Source organism: Arvicola amphibius, chromosome 6, assembly GCF_903992535.2.
Source record: "Arvicola amphibius chromosome 6, mArvAmp1.2, whole genome shotgun sequence".
Taxonomy (NCBI): Eukaryota; Metazoa; Chordata; class Mammalia; order Rodentia; family Cricetidae; genus Arvicola; species Arvicola amphibius.
In genome coordinates, this window is record NC_052052.2 from 88684731 (window position 1) to 88706999 (window position 22269).

The 22269-nt window shown below is 40.3% G+C and overlaps 1 protein-coding gene across 6 annotated transcripts; it reads right to left on the bottom strand.

Moving 5' to 3' along the window:
• Nucleotides 1-1837: 1837 nt before the first annotated feature.
• Nucleotides 1838-21024, bottom strand: LOC119816690 (mitochondrial poly(A) polymerase). Of its 6 annotated transcripts, XM_038333553.1 has the most exons (10): nucleotides 20853-21024; nucleotides 20182-20223; nucleotides 16743-16915; nucleotides 15736-15969; nucleotides 14095-14319; nucleotides 11639-11850; nucleotides 9280-9506; nucleotides 3915-4007; nucleotides 3757-3830; nucleotides 1838-2992 (listed from the first exon to the last, which is right to left on the bottom strand). In XM_038333553.1, the coding sequence occupies exons 1-10, from the start codon at nucleotides 21007-21009 to the stop codon at nucleotides 2633-2635; spliced, it is 1797 nt and encodes a 598-aa protein (XP_038189481.1). In that variant the 5' UTR covers nucleotides 21010-21024; the 3' UTR covers nucleotides 1838-2632. The 6 variants fall into 6 exon arrangements, with proteins under 6 accessions (XP_038189481.1, XP_038189483.1, XP_038189482.1 ...); XM_038333555.1 differs by lacking the exon at nucleotides 20182-20223 and having other exon boundaries at nucleotides 20865-21024; XM_038333554.1 differs by lacking the exon at nucleotides 20182-20223.
• Between the last annotated feature and the right edge of the window lie 1245 nt (nucleotides 21025-22269).

Here is a 22269-nt window from a genome sequence, read left to right on the forward strand (position 1 = left end):
GAACTTTTCCTTATCCTTGTAATTAGTTTCAATCCAGTAAGACCAATGTCAAATCACTGATACATTATTATAATAAAATAAAATTAGTAAAACCCAGCAGTGGGCTGGGGAGATGGCTCTGTCAGCAGAGGAGACATAAAGACCTGAGCTGGTCCCCAGTGCTCACACAAAAGCTGATACGCAATGTGCATCTGCAGCCCCAGTGCTAGGGAGACCCACAGGACCCTGAGCTTTGCTGGCCCAGGTTAGCACATCAACCTGGGGAAAAACCAAGGTGTAGCGTGACTACCTAGGATCAACCTGGTATGACCGCACATGCACAGACAGACAGACACACAACGGAGCTGTGACAGACTAAAGATATGAGGAAATACATTGTGTGTAGCCTATATTGTTACATACAGCTTAAAACTTTATTATGGTGCTCGGATATAGCTCAGTGGTAGAGTGTCAGCCTAAATGGAATGTACACGGATCTAGGCATAAACTGATCCCAGTAATAAAACACACACACACACACACACACACACACACACATATACCACCACCACCACCACCAGCAACACATACACAAAATACACAAAACACCTAGTTTGCTGTTGCTGTAACGGGAACAGGAATGTTTATAAAACCTTTATTTTAAAAGTGTATACTAAAAGTTTTAGCCAGGTGTAGGACTCACACCCGTAGTTGAGTAGTTGGGAGACAGAGGCTGGAGTTCAGTCATTTTCTGTTACATAGTGATCTCACAGTCAGTCAGAGCTACATGAACCCTGTCTCAAAACAGAATTTGTACATTAAAATTCATCACATAATTACATCTTGATGTGAAAAGACAATCAGTAGCATGGTAGAAGAGAATAGGTTAAAAATTAAAAAAAAAGAATACTGACATACATACACCTTATGTACTTAAATAACTTTAAAAAGAAAGAAAATCACTTCAGCTGGAAACTTTCAGAGTTGCCTTAAAAACCAGCATCAAGCTCTACCTCAACAAAAAGAGCTCCAAGAACAAAGGAGAGCAGCCTTTGCTAGGTACCACCGGTAGAAGGAAGCTGCTGCTTGCTTGGCATCGGCTGTGAGTGGCGAGAGCAAACCCTGTGAGCAAATTTGCTTCAGAAATCCAGTTGCTGATTTCCTCAAATATCCCAAGTTCATTAGAATTCTGTTCTAAAACTTTAAACCACTACAAGCTCCAAGTTTGAATGTTGAGTAGCAGGAAGAATAATTATAGACTATAAACTCTGAAGAGTAGCAGCTAGGGGCTAGGACTTACATTGAGGTGGAGTGTTTGCCTAGGACAATGTCCCCAAAGTCAAGAGAGTAGCAGCAGCATCGCCAAGTACAGGGTGAGCATCCTGCATCTCAAACAACCAGAAAGTCCCTGAAGTGCTAAAATCGTGAGCCACTTTCACAGATAGCATCAGGAACAAATAACAGCAGGCTACATGTCCACAGAGCATGGAGAAGTGAACGCAGTGCACGGACCTGGTCCTGCTTCCAAGGCTGTCACTAGGCACACACGTTCAGGGTATCTGCTGCGCCTGGGATGCCGGCGGCTCAGCCTGTAGCACTGACTGTGTCAGGCGTTGACCAACACCTCTACTGTTCCTCAGCTACACATCCTAGAGCAGTGGGCACTACTACTACTCCCATTCTGAGGCTGGAACAACCCCAGCCAAGGACAGCGACCTGCCATGAAGCCAAGCTTTAACTCCAGACCATCAATATCTCAAGGAAAGCTACTATGCAGAATACAATAAAATATGTCTCTGTAAATGTATTGATTTCTTACAGAGAGAGCTCAAAAAGAGAAGTGAAGAAATATTAGAAATACTGTTCACATTTTAGTAGAAACGGTTTTATTTTGAAAACAAAAATAAATTAGATTTCTAAACAAAATATAGCTTAAAGCACAATATTATCCATAATTTACATATCTGACTTAGAACACAGATGTTGTGACTGAGTGTCTGCACTTTATGTTTTAGAGACAGTTCTGGAACTGTTGAGCTGTGAACGACCCGAAAAGTCACACTGTGCTTTACCTCTCTCTGGATGTATGCACACAGCATGGAGGGATTTTAGGGGGTAGGCCTTACAGGGAGGGGAGGGAGCAGCAAATTAAACGGAGGGAGATGGAAACCAGAGAGGGTGCTGGGAGGGTGGGGAAGGCTCACCAAAGACAGTCTACACAGGAGCCCATTGTGAAACCCGTTACTTTGTATAGCAAGCAAAAAACAAAACACCTAATAAGAGAACTTTAGCTGAAAAACACAATATAGATATTAAAGAGTATTACCAAATTTTGGAATTTTATTGCATTCATCACCTGTACATGGGGATAATTAGAAATGTTTTGAAATGATTTCCATCTAAAAACTGACAGAAATATCAACTAATTTGCTGATAAAACTGATTGTTACCATTCACTTCGCAGAGTTAAAATATGTCTCTTACATATTCTTTGCCACTGATATTTTAATAAAATTTCACCTGATTGGAAAGAAATATTCAGAACTTCAGGTCAAGTAAAAGCGTAATGAGATGGTGACAAATGGCATCAGATAAAAGGTAAGGCCTGTCAAAGTTTCGTGGCAGTTCTTCCCGGGATCCTGAGCAGTTGCCATCATGCCTGTGTACTGATTGCTCTCTTTCCACGGGTGCCTTTGGAAATGTCTGTACTGTTACTTTTTATGGATGCTAACAAGCCTTTGACTTTTTCACTCATTAGCTTTTTCTTCTTCTTGGAGAGAGATGGGTAGGCTGCCCCAGGAGGTAGCAGGAGGGCGGCCAGCCCCCAGGGCTGCTTACTTGAAGGGGAAGGCTGACCCTTATCTTCCTGTTCCAAGATCCAGGCACTGTCTCTGGCCAAATCCACAAATTTCTGTAGCTGGCTCTGACTCACATTCTTGCTTATGTTGAGAGATGTCTCAAAAGGGTTCTGGATGTACAGAGGAGAGGAGTCGGGCTTGTTCTGCTCCCTTCCCTACAGACATCAGAGAAGAAACATACATGTAAGAAGGGACACACAAGGCCAGCGTAAGTCAGACAGCAAAGAACTGCTTTCCCAAGGGTCCTGGCTACATATGCATTTACACGAGTGAGTATATAACCGGCTTTTCCTTTCCCCATGTAGTCTGTGGTATGCTGTGAAGAAAATTACTTAGGCTTATGATCTATGATGATGTCAATGCTCAGGTGATAGGTATCTGGACTAGGTCAACAACAAAAATCCTCTTTACATAATACAACTACTTAAAAAGAGAAGGGCTTGGAGAGAGGAAGGGACAAAGAAGAGAGAGGATATAAATAAAGTCAATCTTTATAAAGTAGCATGTGCTAAATTAGGCCCCAACAGCTGAAAGTGAGGGAAGTAGTAAAATCTATCCATCCTTAGGACGTCCAGAGTCAGCACACACATGTAACCAAACAAGTCCAAGGCCAACAGGATGTACTTAGCAAAATTTGTCTCAAAAATAAATAAGATAAATTCTTCCACTGAGCACGTCTTTATTTTAGCCAACTATATGTGAACTCTGGGGACGCTATTCCACAGTCTTAGCATCAAGAACAGACCTCGCGTCGCGACAACAGCGGATGACAGAGCTCAGCCAAGCGCCACAGCCCATCTCATTCCCGTCTCATGACCCTTTCTAGACCTGAGCATTCTTTATAGTGCTTTAGGAAAAATCTAATTAAAACTTTGGTAGAGCAGAGTTAGTTTGCAACAAATGTTGACACATTCTTTACCTGTCGAATATTTATGGAATTTTTATTGAAAGCGAAATTGCCAAAATACTCAAAAAATTCCTTCAGCAGTAATTCTGCAAGAAAACAAGATAAAGAAAATAAGAGGAAAATCTATGTGAATCTGAAAAAGAACAAGAAGAAAGGAAAAAAAGACTTACCTAATGTTTCTGTGTTTCCCGAAGGTTTAATTTTATACAAGTCCCGGATAAATGTGCAATTGTTCCCGTCTAGGATACATCTATCTTCAGCATCTTAAACACACAGAAGCAGAGGTTCACACTGTAAAATATTTCCTACCTCAGAACAGGAATCTATGGGCTAATTCAGTTAAATACTGATGTCCTACTATTAATTAGTCATGTTCATAGATTTGAAAACTCCACTTAAAAAGGATTTGAGATGATCAGACAATAGAGAAACTAATGCTCTATGCCCCTCATTGTACTAAAATTAATTTCTAGCAACTCAAAGCTTTTAATCTATCTTTGAACTAATCAGTTTTTTGTTAAAAATGAAAACATGCAGCTTCTACTTTCCAATAAACAAACTTCAGGATATCCTTAATTGGCAATTAATTTTCTTTTCCATCCTTAACACTGTTTCTGCTTTGATCCAATGGCACAAACTAGTTGTTCGTCCACCCTTCACCTTCCTACTGGCCTTGTATCGTGAGACATAGTCACTGTCCTTACTTTGTTAAGTCAACAGGCACCACGGAACTGCTCACCTACTCTCACCCCTATCCCAATACACAATGTACAGGATGATTCTCCAAAGCAACTGGAGTCTCACAGATCCAGCCTGCAGCACCTCCTGTCTGAATGATTCTGAATTCAAGCCACCTATTGAACTCACCTGACTGCATTTTGACCACAGGCATACTGTCACCAGATGGCCCAGTCTGACCCATAACCATATCCATTCTATAGCAGACACTTAATAATCTGAATGACTATGGATGCCTACATTCCCCAGGGAAAAACTAGAAAGAGATAATAAATAAGGGTCCTTCAAACCTGTCTTCTTTTTTTCTGGTTCTTACATTAAAAAAAAAAAAAAGCAAATAAATTACTGACATATTTCCTACCCCTAATGTTATGTGTTCTGTTAGTTTGCATCTGGAGTATCTGCCAAAGTCCCACTTGTTTCAGCTTGGTGCTCTTGGGAGGTGGTAGAAACATACGGAGGACATGCACGCCTTTGAAAGGAACATGGAGACTTACCTCTTCCTCTTTTGCTCATGTTCCACACCCTACAAAGCTAGTGTGCATCCTCCACTACAGTATGCAGCCTTACCACATGCCCGAAAGATTAACACATCCACCACACAGCTATATCAACACTTCTACTCCTATGAAATCTATATACATGCTCTTTAATATGTCAAGAGACTAACAGATTAAACATTTTGTGACAGCATAAGTCAACTATATTCACCATCATTTAACTGTTATGCCTTTTTTCCCAGGAATGTCTCTGACTTAAAATATTACTAATAAAGGAGTCCCATGGAAGCCCCTAAACAACCAGGATATTGGTTGCTCTTCATAGCTTGATAGTAAGGACTTCCTGCTGAAGACAACACCTGCATAGCTCACTGATGACGGAGAAGCCAATCCGGTGTCTACCTAGAACCTTCACCCCTCCTGACCGGTGTTCACAGTACTGGAAGTGCTCTGTACACTATCTGAGGAGAAAGTGAAGGCTAGCCCAGCTACAAACTCTGGGGTCATGATAGTGACCTGCCTGCATGATACTCTGGTGCAACAGTGGTACAAAAGCCGTGAGAACACCAGCCACACTAACTGTCTGGAACTAAGGCCCGCTCCATGAGACGGAACCCATTCCTGACAAGAACCTAAGCCTGGACAGGTCCCGGACCCAAGGGGAAAACCAAATACAACTGTTCTGCTGAAAGAACATAGCAATTGAATGACTGCTAATGACATTCTGCTATATTCATAGATCAGTATCTCGCTCAGCCATCAGAGAAGCTTCCTCCTTCAGGAGATGGGAACAAATAGAGACCCATAACTGAACAATGTGCAGAGAGCAGGAAACCTTGGAACACTCAGGATGTTTTCATCAAATTCAGAGAACTCTGCAAAGAAAGGGCAGAAAGACTGTAAGAGGCAAATGGGATGAAGACACCAAAGAAACAAGGCCGCTAGACACAATAGGACTGAGTCACATAAAGGATTCAGAGAGACGGCAGCACAGGCACAGGGCCTACAGGTCTAAATTAGATAGGTCCCAGTGCTGAGAGAGGAAGTAGACACAAGCCTCCATCTCCAACCCACCAGAAGCTTTCTCTAATTGATAACCCAATGGGGTTTCAATGGGTACATAAATTACAACCAGAAGATGGCCAACACAAAGCAAATGCAAAGCTGTCTTTGGAGGGCTGCTGTCTCACGATGCTTTCTCTGAGCATCTTTTCCCTTACAGACCCTTTGCTTACACAGTACAGATTCCAGTTTTGTTTGCATGGGTTTTCTGTGTGTGCGAATGTGTGTGTCTCAGCATTTGCACTTGTTTCTTGCGCTTTTTCTTCAGTTGCATTTTTCTATGTTTATTTTTATTTAGTCATACTATTTATTATTATTTTTAGCTGCCTATTTGTATTTTAATGAGGTAAAGAAGAATTGTTGATCTGGGTAGATGGGGAAGTGGGGAGCATCTAAGAGGAGTGTGGGGAGGGTAAACCATAATCGAAATATATAAAAAATTTTATTTTCAGTTAAAATTACTAACAGAAAAATGAGCCACACTAAAAATATTTCTATAAATAAATATCAATAAAAAATCCAGAAACTTTCTCTATTCATTTTCCTTTTCACTAAAAAGATTTTTACAGATATATTAAAACTTGAAAGCAATTTGATTTAAGGTAAGGCCATCTTTGTTTTTTTCAGACCTTGCATTCAAGCCTAACAAATGTTTTGTTTTTCTAGTGTTTCCTCTTCTTTCTCTCCCTGCTCTTTTCCTACTTTAGGTATCCCCCAGACAACATGGACATAGGCCAACAAGATAGGCATCAGCCACCTTAACTACTAAAATGGAAGAGGGGTGAAGATTTGGTGGGGAAAGGGAGAAGTTAGTGGAAGGTTGGGGGAGCAGACAAGTGTGACCAGAATGTATTACGTACATGTATGAAATTGTCAACTAAATCAAAACAGACAGACAGATAACTGAACTAAACCTAATAGGACATCAACTCTGCTTTGTAGATAGACACAGGCAGGTCTGAACATTCTCAATGAAAGGGAAAGAACTAAAATGACTTTAGAGAGAATACAATTTTAGCAATCACGTCATGCCACATTAAGTTACAGTATTACAGCACATGAAGTACTACGGTATCGTGGGGTGGGGGAAAGAGCAACTGAAGACATTCACCAGTCTAGAAATAGACCCACATAAATATGGGCAATTTATTGCCATTGATTTTGGTCAAGGTACAAAAGAACTAAAAAGAGAAAGTGGACCTTGATTTCAAAGCAAATAATACAAAAATAATTGAACATTCACATGTCAAAAAGAACTAACTTGAATGGGTAACAGGTCTAAGTGTAAAACTATAAAACTTACCAACAAAAATTTAAGTACATCGTCATGACCTAGGGTTAGGAAGGATTTACAAAGTTTTGTAATCTATTAAAAAAAGAAAGCTGATTTATTCAGACCCACCACAATTAAAGGGCAAATGCCAAAAGAATCAAATCCCATGGGTCAGTAGAACTTTCAAAAAGCGGAGTGCATCCCCCAAAGTTTGTAGAAACAGATCTGAGACCTCATGCAGAACTACTGACTCAGACACTCTAAGGGACTTCAGAATTTGTGCTGTTCAGGGACTGAATGCGCGGTTTTGGTGGCTATGCTATGGAATGACAGCCGTAGCAACAAGATATGCATATGGAACAGCCCAGGCTCATGGAAGCGGGACAAGAAAGGCCCATCAGAGGAAGATGCACACAGCAGCAGCAGCAGCAGCAGCAGCAGCAGCAGCGCAGGTGGAGAGGGGCGTGGTCACCTGACCTGTGATCAGCAAGATGGGAGGAGGGAAGAAGAGGAGGAAGGTCACAAAGGGCAAGCACAGAGTGCTGACAATGTGAGCTGTAGTCTAGGCCTAGGTTCTAGGCGTTCTGAAAGATGCCCCAGGAATTAAAACACAAGCAAAAATAATAATAATTTTAAAGAGAACTCCCAAGATGTCTTACAGTTTTTGACTTTAACATTGTTTTTATTCTTAGCCACAGACTTAGTCAACATTAATACTAACCTTACTAAACCCAGCAAACAGAAGCGCCCTAACTTTTTACGCACATGAAGAGGAAAGGTGTTCTGATAAGTTCACCCCAAAGTGGTCTCCACTATACTTTAATAGACATTCGTCTAAGAAAAACTCTTCCATAGCAATTTTAAAACCAAAAACTAAAAAGTAAATCCCGCTTTGTACTGACTGACAGCCATACCTACAATGTATTATAGAGAACCAACTGCCAATCAACCTGAAATCAATAGCTGTACTGACTGACAGCCATACCTACAATGCTTTTTCTTAGGTCAAATGTGAACAACACTAACATTTGTAGCATTTCCAGAAAGAATTACTTTTTATTTGAATTAAGGGAAGGTAACAATAAGACATAATTTAATCTGAGAGAAGAGAAAGCACATTCTAGGTAGAAAAATGAGTAATGACTAAAGGAGCAGATATAAAATATTCTGAGAACAATCATAGTATGGGAGGAATACCAGAGAACACCAGCTTAGACAAGAAATGGGTTTAAATATTAGCAAGTAGTTCATAGCTCATTATAGAGGAATAAAATTCCTTTCAGGGTTATTTAAACAGAGAAGACCCATATACACTTAAGAATTACCGTGGGGCAACATGTACAATGGGACAGCTATAAAGTTGTACATACTTTCTACACAAGTGCTCCTGGAACGATGTTTCCTATCTCCTCCAGAAAACTACCCAAAGTTCAGTTTATTCATAACATAAATAGCACGTTGAATTTATAACACTACACACCTAGGGCTGACTGTAAACTAAAATACATCTACAATGAGAATCTTTAGAACACCAGGAAGCAATTTCAGGCACCCCAGTGCTGTCCAGAGAGAATCAAACCAGGGAAGCCTGGGGACTGTGATCAGATTCACAGGTGGACCTGCTAAATGCGTTTTCAATTTCTTCTCAGACTGGGTCAACGAAGTGAGAGGCTTCAGCTGTTCGAAAGCTATGGTAAATCTCTTGCCAACTGACACCATAAGGGCACAACTCTCAATTCCAAAGGCCTAGCTAGACAACACCAGTTCTTATGACTGAGGGTGAATACACACACAGACACATACACACCTCTGGAAATTTAGATTCAGTATTAAAATTTACATCCATTTCTTTTTAGATTTAAAAATCAAGAAGTAAATGACATGACTTACAAATATACATGATTTGATTATACATCATAAATGTTGATCTAGTGTCAAATGGAAGGCAACTTCTAGTCTTACCTGCTAGGGATTTTAGGGAATCCAGAGTTGGAAGAATGGGGGGCGATCTTCTCTGGAGGAAGAAGATGACCATCACTGTTAGGGAGAAGTTTGTAATCCACACACCAGGAATACTGCTTGTTAACGAATGTGCTCGAGCCCAGCATCGCACACTGAACACCAAGGCTCTGACTCTTGAATCCAGGGAGCCATATATATAAAGGAGTTCAGAACTTTTCAAAGCAATACTTCAAAATAGAAAAGAAAAAAATCTTCAAACCTGGAGTTAGAGTACAAATCAAATAAAAGACAGACAACTGGGAACAGATCTAAGTATCTCACTGTCTTTTGCTTATATTTTGAACACCATAATTAAACCAAAAGCATTATGCAGCCAGACATGATGGCAAGCACCTGCAAATCAGGTGGAAGGTGGAGGCACAGGGTCCAGGAGCTGAAGGACAGCCCCAGCTATAAAGCTGGAGACCAGCCCGAGTTACATCAAACCCTGCCTCAAAACCAACCAACAGCCACCACTGCGTATTCAAAATGTTCAAGTCAATGTAAATGCTCAACTATCAGACACAGCCACTGCAACTCTTACACTCTTAAAACCAGCAACACCCACAATCAAGCTCTGAAACAAGACTTTTATAAAGTCAAGTTCCTAAACATGGTTTCTTAAGTAAAAAGTGCAATGTCTAAGGGTTCTTCGAATCTGACACTGTAGACAGGAAAACTGGGAAATGTTTCTGCATTGAAGCCTCACACCTTACTTATCCCAGTTCTTTGCAAACAAGCTGTTCTACCCAGGAAAACATTCTACTCATTTGACCACAAAGTATTGTCCTGAAATTCTTAACTGTGGAGGGATCAGGTGGGGGCAGGTACTAGGAGAGATACAGGAATGGGAGGGGCATTTCATGGGCAACGTGGAAACCTAATGCAATGGAAACTCCCTGGAATCAGTGAGCATAATTCTAGCAAAGACTCCTAGTAATGGGGGATACGGAGCCTAGAGAGCCATCTTCTGTACCTAGGCAAGGCTTCCTTCTAGTGGTGGGACTGGAGCATCAGCCCAGCCACAAAACCTGACCTACTCTGCCCTGCCTCCAAGATGTGCTGGGGTAATAGTGGCCAACCAATGACATACATAGAAGTATGTATTTTAATTTTTATATTAAACTTGGTTAAAAAACACAATGACATTATACCACGTGTTACTTGAGGGCAGTCCAAAAGTACTCAGCACCGACCTGACAGGTGAGCTAAATAAAGCTGCTCTAAGCTAGACCTTCAGTCACAATTACTCATCTAACAAATAATAGGTGCCAGAGTAAGGAACAGACTCATCAAATTAGAGTGAGCCCAGGAAAAGTGTTCAGAGTATAGAAGAATTTGTTCTTCACAGCCCACTTTTTCCTAAGCTACTGGGTGGCTAGCTAATACAGCACAAATACACTGAAGAGAAACTTAAGAAACTCACGCTGTTCTGAGCATTTTCTGACCCAAGCCATCACATACTACCTTAGTATTCAACAGAGACAATGCCTAGAGACACTCCGGTGTCAAACTGAAGATTTACTTCTATTTTCTAACATAAAACAGGCAGCATAGAGTAAGAGTGCATTTCTGGGGCTGGAGAAATGTTTCAGTGGTAAAGAGCATTGGCTTCTTTTCAAGATGATCCAGGTTCAATTCCCAGCACCCACGTGGTGACTCACAACCCTCTGTAATCCTAGTCCCATTAGACCTGACACCCTCTCTGGCCTCAGGAACAAGGTGCACATGAAGTACACATGAAGCGCATGCAGGTAAAATACACATATGCATTAAACAAAAGTAAAACAACTAAAGGAAGGAAAGGGGGAGGAGAGGAGAGAGGGAGGGAGGAGGGAAGAGAGGACAGAAGGAAGGATGGAAGGAAGGACAGGGTCTCATTGTCCTATTAACGTCTTAACACAATACTCTAATATTTTGTTCAGGAGTATACTAAACAGTGTGTTAAGCAATAACACTAAAAAAATTCTACTTTATCATCTACCTGTTCACCTTTTTAAAAAACGTTTTTTGAGAGTTTTGATATAACTTAGGATGTAGCCCAGGCAGGCCTCAAATACACAATTCTCCTGACTCAGACTCCCCAGAACTGGGATTACAGGGGTGTGCCATTACACCTGATTTAGTGAGTTTACATTAAGGCAGACAGATAAATGATAGTAGGATAGATGGACAGACAGACACATACATACACAGGTTGGCCAGTAGGTCATTACAGAAGTATGTCTAAAAGAATTCTGAGCTGTTTTTAAACAAGAAAAGTTTTAAGTTGATACCTTATAATAGTCACAATTAAGTGAATAAATCCACGAGGTCATACCTATTGTTAGTAGTCAAATCACACTGAATTCCAGAGGCCTGATGGGAGAATCTCACAAGGGGACATCGCGCATTTAGTATTTTCTGAACACCCACACAGCCAGGGCCAAAGTTGTCAAGACACTCTCCTATGACAGACAGGATCTTCTGGGTTGCAATCCTTTCTGAAGGAACATTTTTCACTTGAAATTCCATCAAAAAATTCCCTGCATTCTAAATATAAAAATATTGATAATTATGAGGAAATTTTTGGAAAAGGGAATTTTTTAAACTTTGGGGACTGATGATTTAGAACTTAAAGAGTCTAAAGAACCTCTGGCAAAACAAATCAACACGGAGACACATGCAACCAAAGCAAAACAGACTCAAGAGTGCTTGGTAGCCTTAAGAGTTTTATAAAATACGAGGTGCTAACTTGCAAAACACTGACTTTCTATAACCAACATGCATACTACACTTAAGTGTACATAAGTACAAATACACACAGAATCACTTACTACATACATTCTCTGCACATACACACACACGCCCTTTCCACCCAGCCACTGCACCTATCAATTCAGTGTGGGGAGAATACAGGCAGAAAAAGAGCAGACCAACAAGAGAAAACAAGACACAGAGGCTTCCTTAGATAGAGAAGGTCAATGGAAAAGTAAACAAAGAAAAATGTCATTCATCAAAAAAAAAATTAATACATCTGAAATCAACTCATCCCAGGATGGCAGACCAGATTCAGAGCGGACAGTAGAGAGAGAGAGAGGCTGGACTCACTCTCACATGCAAAGGAAGAGGAAGGTATACACACGGTACTACAAAAAAAAAAAAAAACAAAAACAAAACACACACACAAAGAAACAAAACAGTTCTGAGAAGCAGACTTGGAGGCAGAGCGTTGGAGCTGTGAGGAATGGCCAGGAAAGACAGATAGTGAAGCTGCTCTGGGCCTATGTGGAGGGTGAAGCCCATACGGGTGTGCTCTGTATGTAAGCAGAGGCTCCCAGATCGTTTTTAGGTAGAGACAGAAAAAGCCATAAAGGTCCGCATCTCAGTTCTCTATGGTGACACCAGGCAGCCTGGCTGCTGGAGAGTGGTGAGCAGAGCTGTTCCTGGATTCAGCTCAGCAGCGACAGAAGCTGACGAGTAAACCCAGATCTGGGAGACTGTCTGTTACCAAAGCGTAAATGCGCTTAGATGAACAATGTAAAAAGCAAGAGAACACATAGGCTAATCAGATCAATAGACCCTGCACAGAAATAAAACAATGTAATTATGGAATGTGCATATGACGGAAAACACATCAAAATGGGCAAAGGTAGGAGACCATCAAATAAAACTCAGACAAAGTGGGGCGAGGGAGAAAACTCCTTTGGTGAAGTGTCTACACACAACCAGTGCTTGTTGGTCAGCTTAACTAGCCAATCCCTGAGTGCTGAATTCAGTAAGATGCTGTCTCAAGACAGAGGAGAGACACAGGAAGATGCCCCATGTTGAACTCTGGCCTCCACAGACAAGCACAAACATGTGCATATACACTCCATGTGCACTCACACATTACATACTCAGAAAAAACTGCAGGAACAGCTAACTCCATGAGTGCTTCTCATATGGCACTACATAGTGGAAGAAAATCTAATGAAGAAAAATACAGAAACTAAGCATACAGCCCAAACCAGTCAGACAGACAACAGGAAAACACTACTTGGGACACAGTAATTTTCACTTCTACTGCCTAAATCTTGCAACATACATGGTTTTCTATCAGAAAAAGCCAAACCAGAGAAAACCAAAGGCAGATGTAAGCTTACTATTTCATTCTAAGGTGTGTGTGTGTGTTAAGTTCATTGGCACATTTCATGAACAAATTCAGAAACACTGAAATTTATTATTTCAATTAGTAAGTGACTCTCCATTTATTCCTCAGAAAACAACCTGTTAGTCCCTGTCCATCACTGGGCATCATACACCGTAGTTTGAGACCTAGAAATTGGGTCAACACACACTTCTAATTCCCTCAATTTAGGCTGAAGAACAAAACCACCAGACAAAGAACTATAAAACAAGGTGGAGCGCCAACACGTTCAGAACTGGACAAACTACAACAGCAGCATTTTAGAAACTGGGCAAATTTAAGAGTGCTTAAATTGTTACTATTAATTTTTCTATTGGTAAATCTATGATAATCTGAAATGAAGATATATTCTTAAACCCAAAATCCAAAAAAAATCTTTTTTTTGAAACAGTTTCTCTGGGTAGCACAAGTAGAAGGGACACGGTAAGTGACTCCATGTTAGACCAACACAAAGAAATACTTTACAACTCCAAATAATCTCTAGTAGATAACCTTCATTCTTTAGTCATCGTTACTAAGTTAGAAATCAACAGCTATAACTTTATTAAGGTTCAAAGATTTCCTAAATTTTCTGATTTCTTATAATGGTACAAAGAAATAATTATTACCTTGTGAACATTAGGTTTTCCAATTTCATTCAAATCTAAAAACATGTCCAAATCACATCCTAATTTGCCAAATGTGTTCACTGAGGAGCCAAAGGGCCGAATGACACAGCCAGGAAAATATGCAGCAGCTATGTCCTCAATGAGAGAGCAGGTGAGATGGCGGAGCCGGACATTTTCCTCCGTGAGCTGGAAGGTCTTCAGGAGAGTGTGCAGCTGATCGTCTATCTAGCTGGCCGAAGAAAAAGCAAAAATATACAGATATTTAGGTTTATACAATAATGTCATTTCTACTGCTTTGGAGATTTACCTCAAAAACACATTATTTTTTACTTTAGTCTTAAAAGTAGATTTGAAAAATATACATTTTGCATGTGTGCACTCACACAAGTGTGCAAATGTGTGTATGTAGGGGTGTATGGGGATGTATATGTGGTACATTAGTGTACACAGGTGCTTTCACCTCTTCATTCACAAGGAGATCAAAGGTCAATATTGGGTGTCTTCCACAATTGCTGTCTATCTTATTTTTTGAGACAGGGTCTCTCTTTGAACCTACAGATCACCATTTTAGCTAGACTTGCCAGGGAGATGCGGAGATCCACCGTGCCCATGCCATCATCCCTGTGCTGGGATTGCTGGCACACACCATGATGTTCTGATTTCACATGGGTGCTAGGGATTCAGACCTGGGTCCCCACACTTATATAGGAGCAGTTTTTCCACGGAGCCACCCCCCAACCCTTAAAAGCTGATTCTTAAAAATACTACTAAAAGCACTAGTAAAATACAACTTGGCTAAACTACTCTTTGCAGGCAAAACGTATAAAGTATTGTTTTAGAAAAAGTCTAAAATTACCCTAAAAGAGATCCAAAAAAAAAAATAAAAATAAAAATTAGCCAAGCAAATACATGTTTTAAAATATATGTTGACCAAACAGATAAAGTCTGTGAATACAAGAATGGCTTGTAGTAAGGATATGTAATACTGCAATTCACTGCTCTGAAAGAAATTAGGAGGAAAAATACATAAGAATTTTGATATCATAAGACAGTTGCCAAGATAACCTCACAAGCTAAACTCAGCAGCTGTCTGACAGGCTAAGAGTCTATCAACTCTTAGCAAAAAGCTGTCCTTGGTAACACTATACATCCATTATCAACTCTCACCTAGCAAAACTAAACACAGTACCTTCTAAACAACAATGTAACTGTAATGTAGGAAGTCCCTCTGTCTATGTGTTGCTTTTATTGGTTAATGAATAAAGCTGTTTTGGCCAGTGGCTTAGCAGAATAGAACTAGGCAGGAAACTAAACTGAATGCTGGGAGAAAGAAGGGGAGTCAGGGAGAAGCCATGTAGCTTCCACAGGAGACAGACTGGAGCCCACTGAAACTTTGTTGGTATGTCACGACCTTGTGGTGCACAGATTAATGGAGATGGGTTGGTTTAGGATATAAGAGCCAGCTAGCAATACACTTAAACTATTGGCTAAGCAGTGTTTTAATTAATACAGTTTTGTGTAATTATTTCAGGTCTGAGCAGCCGGGAATGAACAAGCAGCCTCTGCCTACATAACAAAGTCCCAGAACTTTTATAATGCACAAATACACATTTAAAAATCTGAAGTTACATGGAAACTCACGCTTTCTGCATAATTCAGCAATTCAAAGAGTTTCTTGCTTGAAGGAGGTGACTGGTTGCTTGTCTGTGCACAAAACTGCTCAGGTATCTGATTAGATAGATTCTTCAGCTTTAAGTTCAAAAAACGCGACTTAAATGGAATTGCAGACTCTGTGGTCATGTTTGGAGTATGTGCTTCACTCTGCAAAGAGTTTACACTGTCTTTTTGGCAAAATTCTACAACAGCATAAAAACCCTGGATGAAAGGCGTGAGAGAAAGAAAAAAAAAGAACATGTTTCATAATGTTATAGTCAACACATTAATACAGCATCCTTAAAACAATACTGTTACAAAACACAATTTGATTTTATAAATGATACAATTCTAACACAACTCATTACAAGTAAATTAGGAAAAGAAACATTGCAGTGCCCGGAAAAGAGCACTGTAACAGGACAGCACAGAGCAAAGCTCAGATCTCCCTTTCTGCCACCAACTAAAGCACCAGACTCTAGGGCAGCGGCTCTCAAGCCATGGCTCACCATCAAATATCTTGTATACCAGATATTTACATTACGATTCAAAATAGTAGCAAAATTTCAGCAATGAGGTAGCAACAAAATAATTTTATGGTTGGGTCACCACAACATGAGAACCTGTATTAAAGGGTCGCAGCGTTAGAAAGTTGAGACGCACTGCTCGAAGGTCTTCAGATTATGGAATCGCTCCATTAAAAGTTACTAACAATTCCAGCTTGCTTTTCTGTTGTTTTGCTTTTCATAATGCTGGGGATTGAACCCTGGGTCTCCAGTATGCTAGATAAGTGTTTCATTACTAAGCTATATATCAGGTACAGTTCTAAAACGCTGCAATAAGGGTTCCTTTTCTCATGACACAAGGAGGGAAAGCCTCATTAAAGAAATCAAGGAACAGGTTGAAAACCAAGAGATCTTTGTTCACATACTATAAAAAGCAACAAAAACTACCTCCAAAAGCATGACCACCAAGTTAGATATTTAGATACATACAAAGCTCTCATAGAAGAAATGTTTATTAATTGGTCCATGCTGGGATAAATACTTGAGAAACTTTTTCTCATTGATATTATTTGGGCAATGTATCAAAACAGTCCGCTGAGCCTGTTCTCTTCTCTCCTTCTGCACCTCAGAGAATCTCTTTTTGGGGATCTTGTCTTCAGAGCCTACAAATGAGACAAAAACATTTCTACTAATACACACATAAAATTTAAAACACATGCTGATAAAGTATATGAAGATTATATATGTGATTAAAATAATTTTATCCTAATTACATATTTAAAATTTATTTATTTATTGTTTGTGCACAAACATGTCTATGCATTGGCACACACGTGGAGGTCAAAGGACTTTTGGGGTAAGTTCTCTTCTTCCACTATGTGGCTTATAGGGACAAAACGTAGGTGATCAAACTTGGCCATTGGCACCTTTTTAATCTAACTGCATGTTTTGTTCTCTCTTCTTTTTAATGTTTATTAAGATAGATTAATTCCAGCACTGGGAAGGCAGAGACAGGTAGATCTCTTATGAGTTTGAGGCTAGCCTGTCTACAGAGCAAGTTCCAGGACAGGCACCAAAGCTACAGAGAAACCAAACTACAGACTGTCTCAAAAAAAACCAAAAAGATACTCTAGCTCTGGTTGGCCTGGAACTCATTATGTAAACAAGGCTGGCCTTAAACTCAAGAGATCCTCCTGCTTCTGCCTCCCAAGTGCTGGGATTAAAAGTATGTGGCATCACATTTGGCTTATTTTACTATTTTCTGTGGCTATCAATAAAATTGTGATTTGGAATACTTGAGATACAATGCTGAAAATGGTTCTGCAAGACCCTAAAAGCAAAAATAATAAATTAAACCATTCATTTACCACTTACTTCCACACACACACAGAGACAGACACACATAACAAAACCTGTACAATCTATAATACTGAAAAACAAAGGAAATACAAGTCTAAGTATGATGATCATAAGGCACTTAACATACTGAGTTACTTAACATAATGAGTTACTATAAAAAATTTTCTCCATCCTTGATCTGGCTCAAACAGTTAATACCCAGTTACTGTTGATTAAGCACTACATCACAGGGAAATTAAAATCTAAGGTTGGAGATGTCTTCAGTTAGTGCAGTGGATCCAATCCTCATTACAACATTGACTGGATACGAAAAGTACCTTTTCATATTGTCACTGGAAAGGGAGAGATTGGGGTTCATGACAGTGCAAGCTGCAGAACCCTAAACTGTCTCCATCAGCACCAGCTCAAAGCCAAGTCTCTTATGGCATACCAGAGAACTCTGGCTTTGACCTTGCGCATCATTTTCAAAGAAGCAGAAACATCACTCTTACCCTCCTGTACGAGATGCTGAAGACACACTCATGTGTGCCCTCCTCTCCACTCTGTGTCGGTTTTCAACACTCATCTCAGGCCTGTGCCATCACAATATCGATCTTGTTTTGTCCCACTTATGACTGCTCCACATTACTGCCAAAATGAACTCTTCTACCTGTAAAGTCAAGTCTAAATGCCACAGCCTAAGCTGCCTCCTTCCTCCTCAACATCTTACCTTCTCTCTCTGCCCTCAAAGTTCTCACATATGGCACTGCCCACACAGTTACCATCACATGCTAAGAACCTTCTGGCTTTCAACTCCTGTTGGAATGCCCACCTGCTCACTCTCAGTCTGGCCAACCTCCATTTCAGCCTTCAAATTTTGCTCAGGTGTATGAAGACTTCTGTCACTCCACAGTAGACTATCTTCCACCTGTCTTCCCCCACTTCAGTATCTACGAAGGAGTGCAATTCGTAGGGTCATTATGTAATATCTAGTTAGCAGTGGGAAGACTACCTTCCTCCATGTTAAGGACAAAGACTACTCTACTTCCTGTCAATCTGAGCTTAGCCTTGGACTGCTCTTCCTCTCTGCCCTCATTTGCTTCTCTTTTTAGGCAATAACCTCTGCCTGAACTACCTCACCACTTTTTGGGTATAATTACCTCTTAAACATTCTTGCTTCTGGTTTTTACGGAGGCTAAATTGGTGTTCAAATGCATGCTGTGAAAGTAAATTAAACAGTATAAGACTGTATAAAATGAAAGTGTAAGTCACTTCCTGGCCAAGGTACACTTTCTTCTCTTTTGAGCATCTGGTTACTCAGTATGCCCCTCAAGAGTTTGCATATTTATTACGCTACATTATCCAGATGACACAAAAGTGCAACTCAAATCCAAATGGATCAAAGACCTCAACATAAAGCCAGTCACACTGAACCTCATAGAAAAGAAAGTGGGAAGTACACTTGAACGCACTGGCACAGGAGACCACTTTCTAAATATAACCCCAGTAGCACAGACATTGAGAGAAACAATAAATAGGAACTCCTAAAACAGAAAAGCTTCTGTAAATCAAAGGACATGGGCAACAAGACAAAACGACAGCCTACACAATGGGAAAGGATCTTCACCAACCCCACATCAGACAGAGGTCTGACCTCCAAAATATACAAAGAACTCAAGAAATTCGTCATCAAAAGAACAAATAACCCAATAAAAAATGGAGTACAGACCTAAACAGAGAACTCTCAACAGAGGAATCTAAAATGGCTGAAAGACAAAGAAATGCTCAACATCCTTAGCCATCAGAGAAATGCAAATCAAAATAACTCTGAGATTCCATCTTACACCTGTAAGAATGGCCAACATCAAAAACACTGATGACAACTTATGTTGGAGAGGTTGTGGGGTAAAGGGAACACTTCTGGGAGTGCAAGCTGGTACAGACCCTTTGGATGTCAGTGTGGCGATTTCTCAGAAAATTAGGAAACAACCTTCCTCAAGACCCAGTAATACCACTTTGGATATCTATATCTCTCTATCTATATATCTATATATAGATATATAGATCTCTCTGATATACATATATATACATATATATACATATATATACATATATATACATATATATACATATATATACATATATATACATATATATACATATATATATATACATATATATATACATATATATACATATATATACATATATACATATATATATACATACACACACACAAAGGATGCTCAAGGACATGGACATGTGTTCAACTATGTTCACAGCAGCACTGTTTGTCATAGCCAGAACCTGGAAACAACCTAAATGCCTCTCGACCGAAGAATAAAGAAAATGTGGTACTTATACAGCGGAATACTACACAGCAGAAAAAAAATAATGACATCTTGTAATTTGCAGGCAAATGAATGGAGCTAGAAGACATCATTTTGAGTGAGGTAACCCAGACACAGAAAGACAATTATCATATGTACTCACTCATAAGTTGGTTTTAAACATAAAGCAAAGAAAACCAGCCTACAAATCACAATCCCAGAGAACCTAGACAACAATGAAGACTCTGAGAGAGACTTACATAGATCTTCTCTACACGGGAAGTAGAAAAAGACAAGATCTCCTGAATAAATTGGGAGCATGGGGGCCATGGCAGAGGGTTGAAGGGGAGGGGAGAGGCAGGGATGGGAGCAGAGAAAAAAAATGTAGAGCTCAATAAAAATTAATTAAAAAGAAACATAAAATAACAAAACAAAAAGTAGGCTGTGCAAGCCGTGAGCAAGCCAGTAGTAGTAAGCAGTACTCTTCCATGGTCTCTGCAACAGCTTATGCTCCAGATTCCCGACCAGCCTGAGTTCCTGCCTTGGCTTCCCTCAGTGAAATGAAAGGGGGAAAAAAGTAAAAACAAAACAAAACAAAACAAAAAAGCAAAACCTTTCCTTCCCACGTTGCTTTTGGTCATAGTCTTTCATCACAGTACTAGTAACCCTAAAACAAGATTACCAAAAGATACACTGGGGTCAGGGGTGGGGCAAAAGCCACTGGGTGCCAACATTGTTACTCCCACCACACAGGAGCTCTGTGCTGAACTACAGACACTCCCCGAGTGAGGTCCTGGTCTAATATCTCACTCCTGTGCGCGGGAGTTGTCTTCACAGCGACGAACCCCCAGCTGGCTTTCCGCCAGGCCTCGGAGGTCCGGCCCCTGGCCCGCGCCGCTGGCTCTCCGCCCGCCTCGGCCACCCCCGGCACCTGTCTCCGCACCGCCCGAAGGCTGCTCTTCGCTCCCGAAGTTCGCGGCTACAGTCCCTGGACAACTAAAGTGCCTGGGAATAGAACGCTGGACGCGGCTCCTTCTCTGGGAATGCAGGGGCAAACGGGTCAAAAGCCCCACGCCGCGAGCCGCCATTGTGAAGGCAGCAGGAAGTAAATGCCGAAGGTTAGCGGCTGAGCGTGCGCGCTTAGAGACAGTACAACGGGAAGCCCTTTGGACCAAACTAGGTAGAAACTTTCGCGTTGAAAACAAAACCTTGGATACCAGAATGGAAAACCCTGACGTTTGCAAATACTTACATGGTCTGAATTTAACTGCCTGTTTGCCTGCCTCGCTGTATTCTGGTGAGGTGCTACTACTCCATTACACAGAGTGTAGCTTTCTGTGCTTTATTAGCATTGTGTCGAGGAGGAAAATGAATGAGTCTCAGGAGTCAGACTCACGTCAGACTTCCAACGCTACTGTTCTGTCACTAAATAGACAGTATAATATCTTTTTTAAAACTGCTAAGTGTTGGGTGTGGGGAAGAGTAATGGGGGGAGCAGGAGGGATGTGGGAGGAGGGGAAAAAGTGGGAATTTTGGTTGGTATTATTTTTAAAGTTAAAAAAAGTGATAAGTGCTACTAACCTAATTAGATTTGTATGAATATTAAGTTACTTTTGTAACTGACTCAAATTTTAATTGGATTTCCCCTAACTTCCTCCATTTGTGTCCTAGCAGTTTTTACTTATTGACCTATATTACTGCATTCCACCTTACAACAGAGGAAATTTTCAATTTTTCTTTATTTGTAAATTCTGTATATATGGGTCTGTATGTGTGCTTGTGTGGGTGTGTGCAGTGTCCAAAGAAGTTGCAAGAGGGCATTAGATCTCCTGGGGCTGGAGCTACCCTGAACTGTGGGCCACCTCATAAGGAACCAAACTCTGATCTTTTGCAAAAGCAACGTGTACACTTAACTACTCAGCTATCTTCCAGACCCTCAATTAATATTTATAAATGTCAATTAGGAGAGAAAACTGAGCAAAATATAAATTATCAAAATAAACACAACAATGTTTATTCATGTATTTAAAATTATTGAATATGATATACTTAAAATTACTACAAGAATAGCTGGATACAAGTCAGGCCTGTAATCTTACAGCGCTGGGAGGTAGAGGCAGGAGGATCAGAAATTGAAGGTCTGGGTGCATAGACAGTTCAAGGCAGGGCAGGCTACTTCAAAGCATGTCTCAAATAAATAAAGATTATTTCAAAGAAAAGATAACTTCAAAGGTTTTATCATATGTTTGTGTATATAATCTGTGCAAATACCTTATCCTTGACACTCCATTATATATTAAAGTAAGATATGTGTATATTGGCTGGGATAGACAACAAAGCAGTTTTTA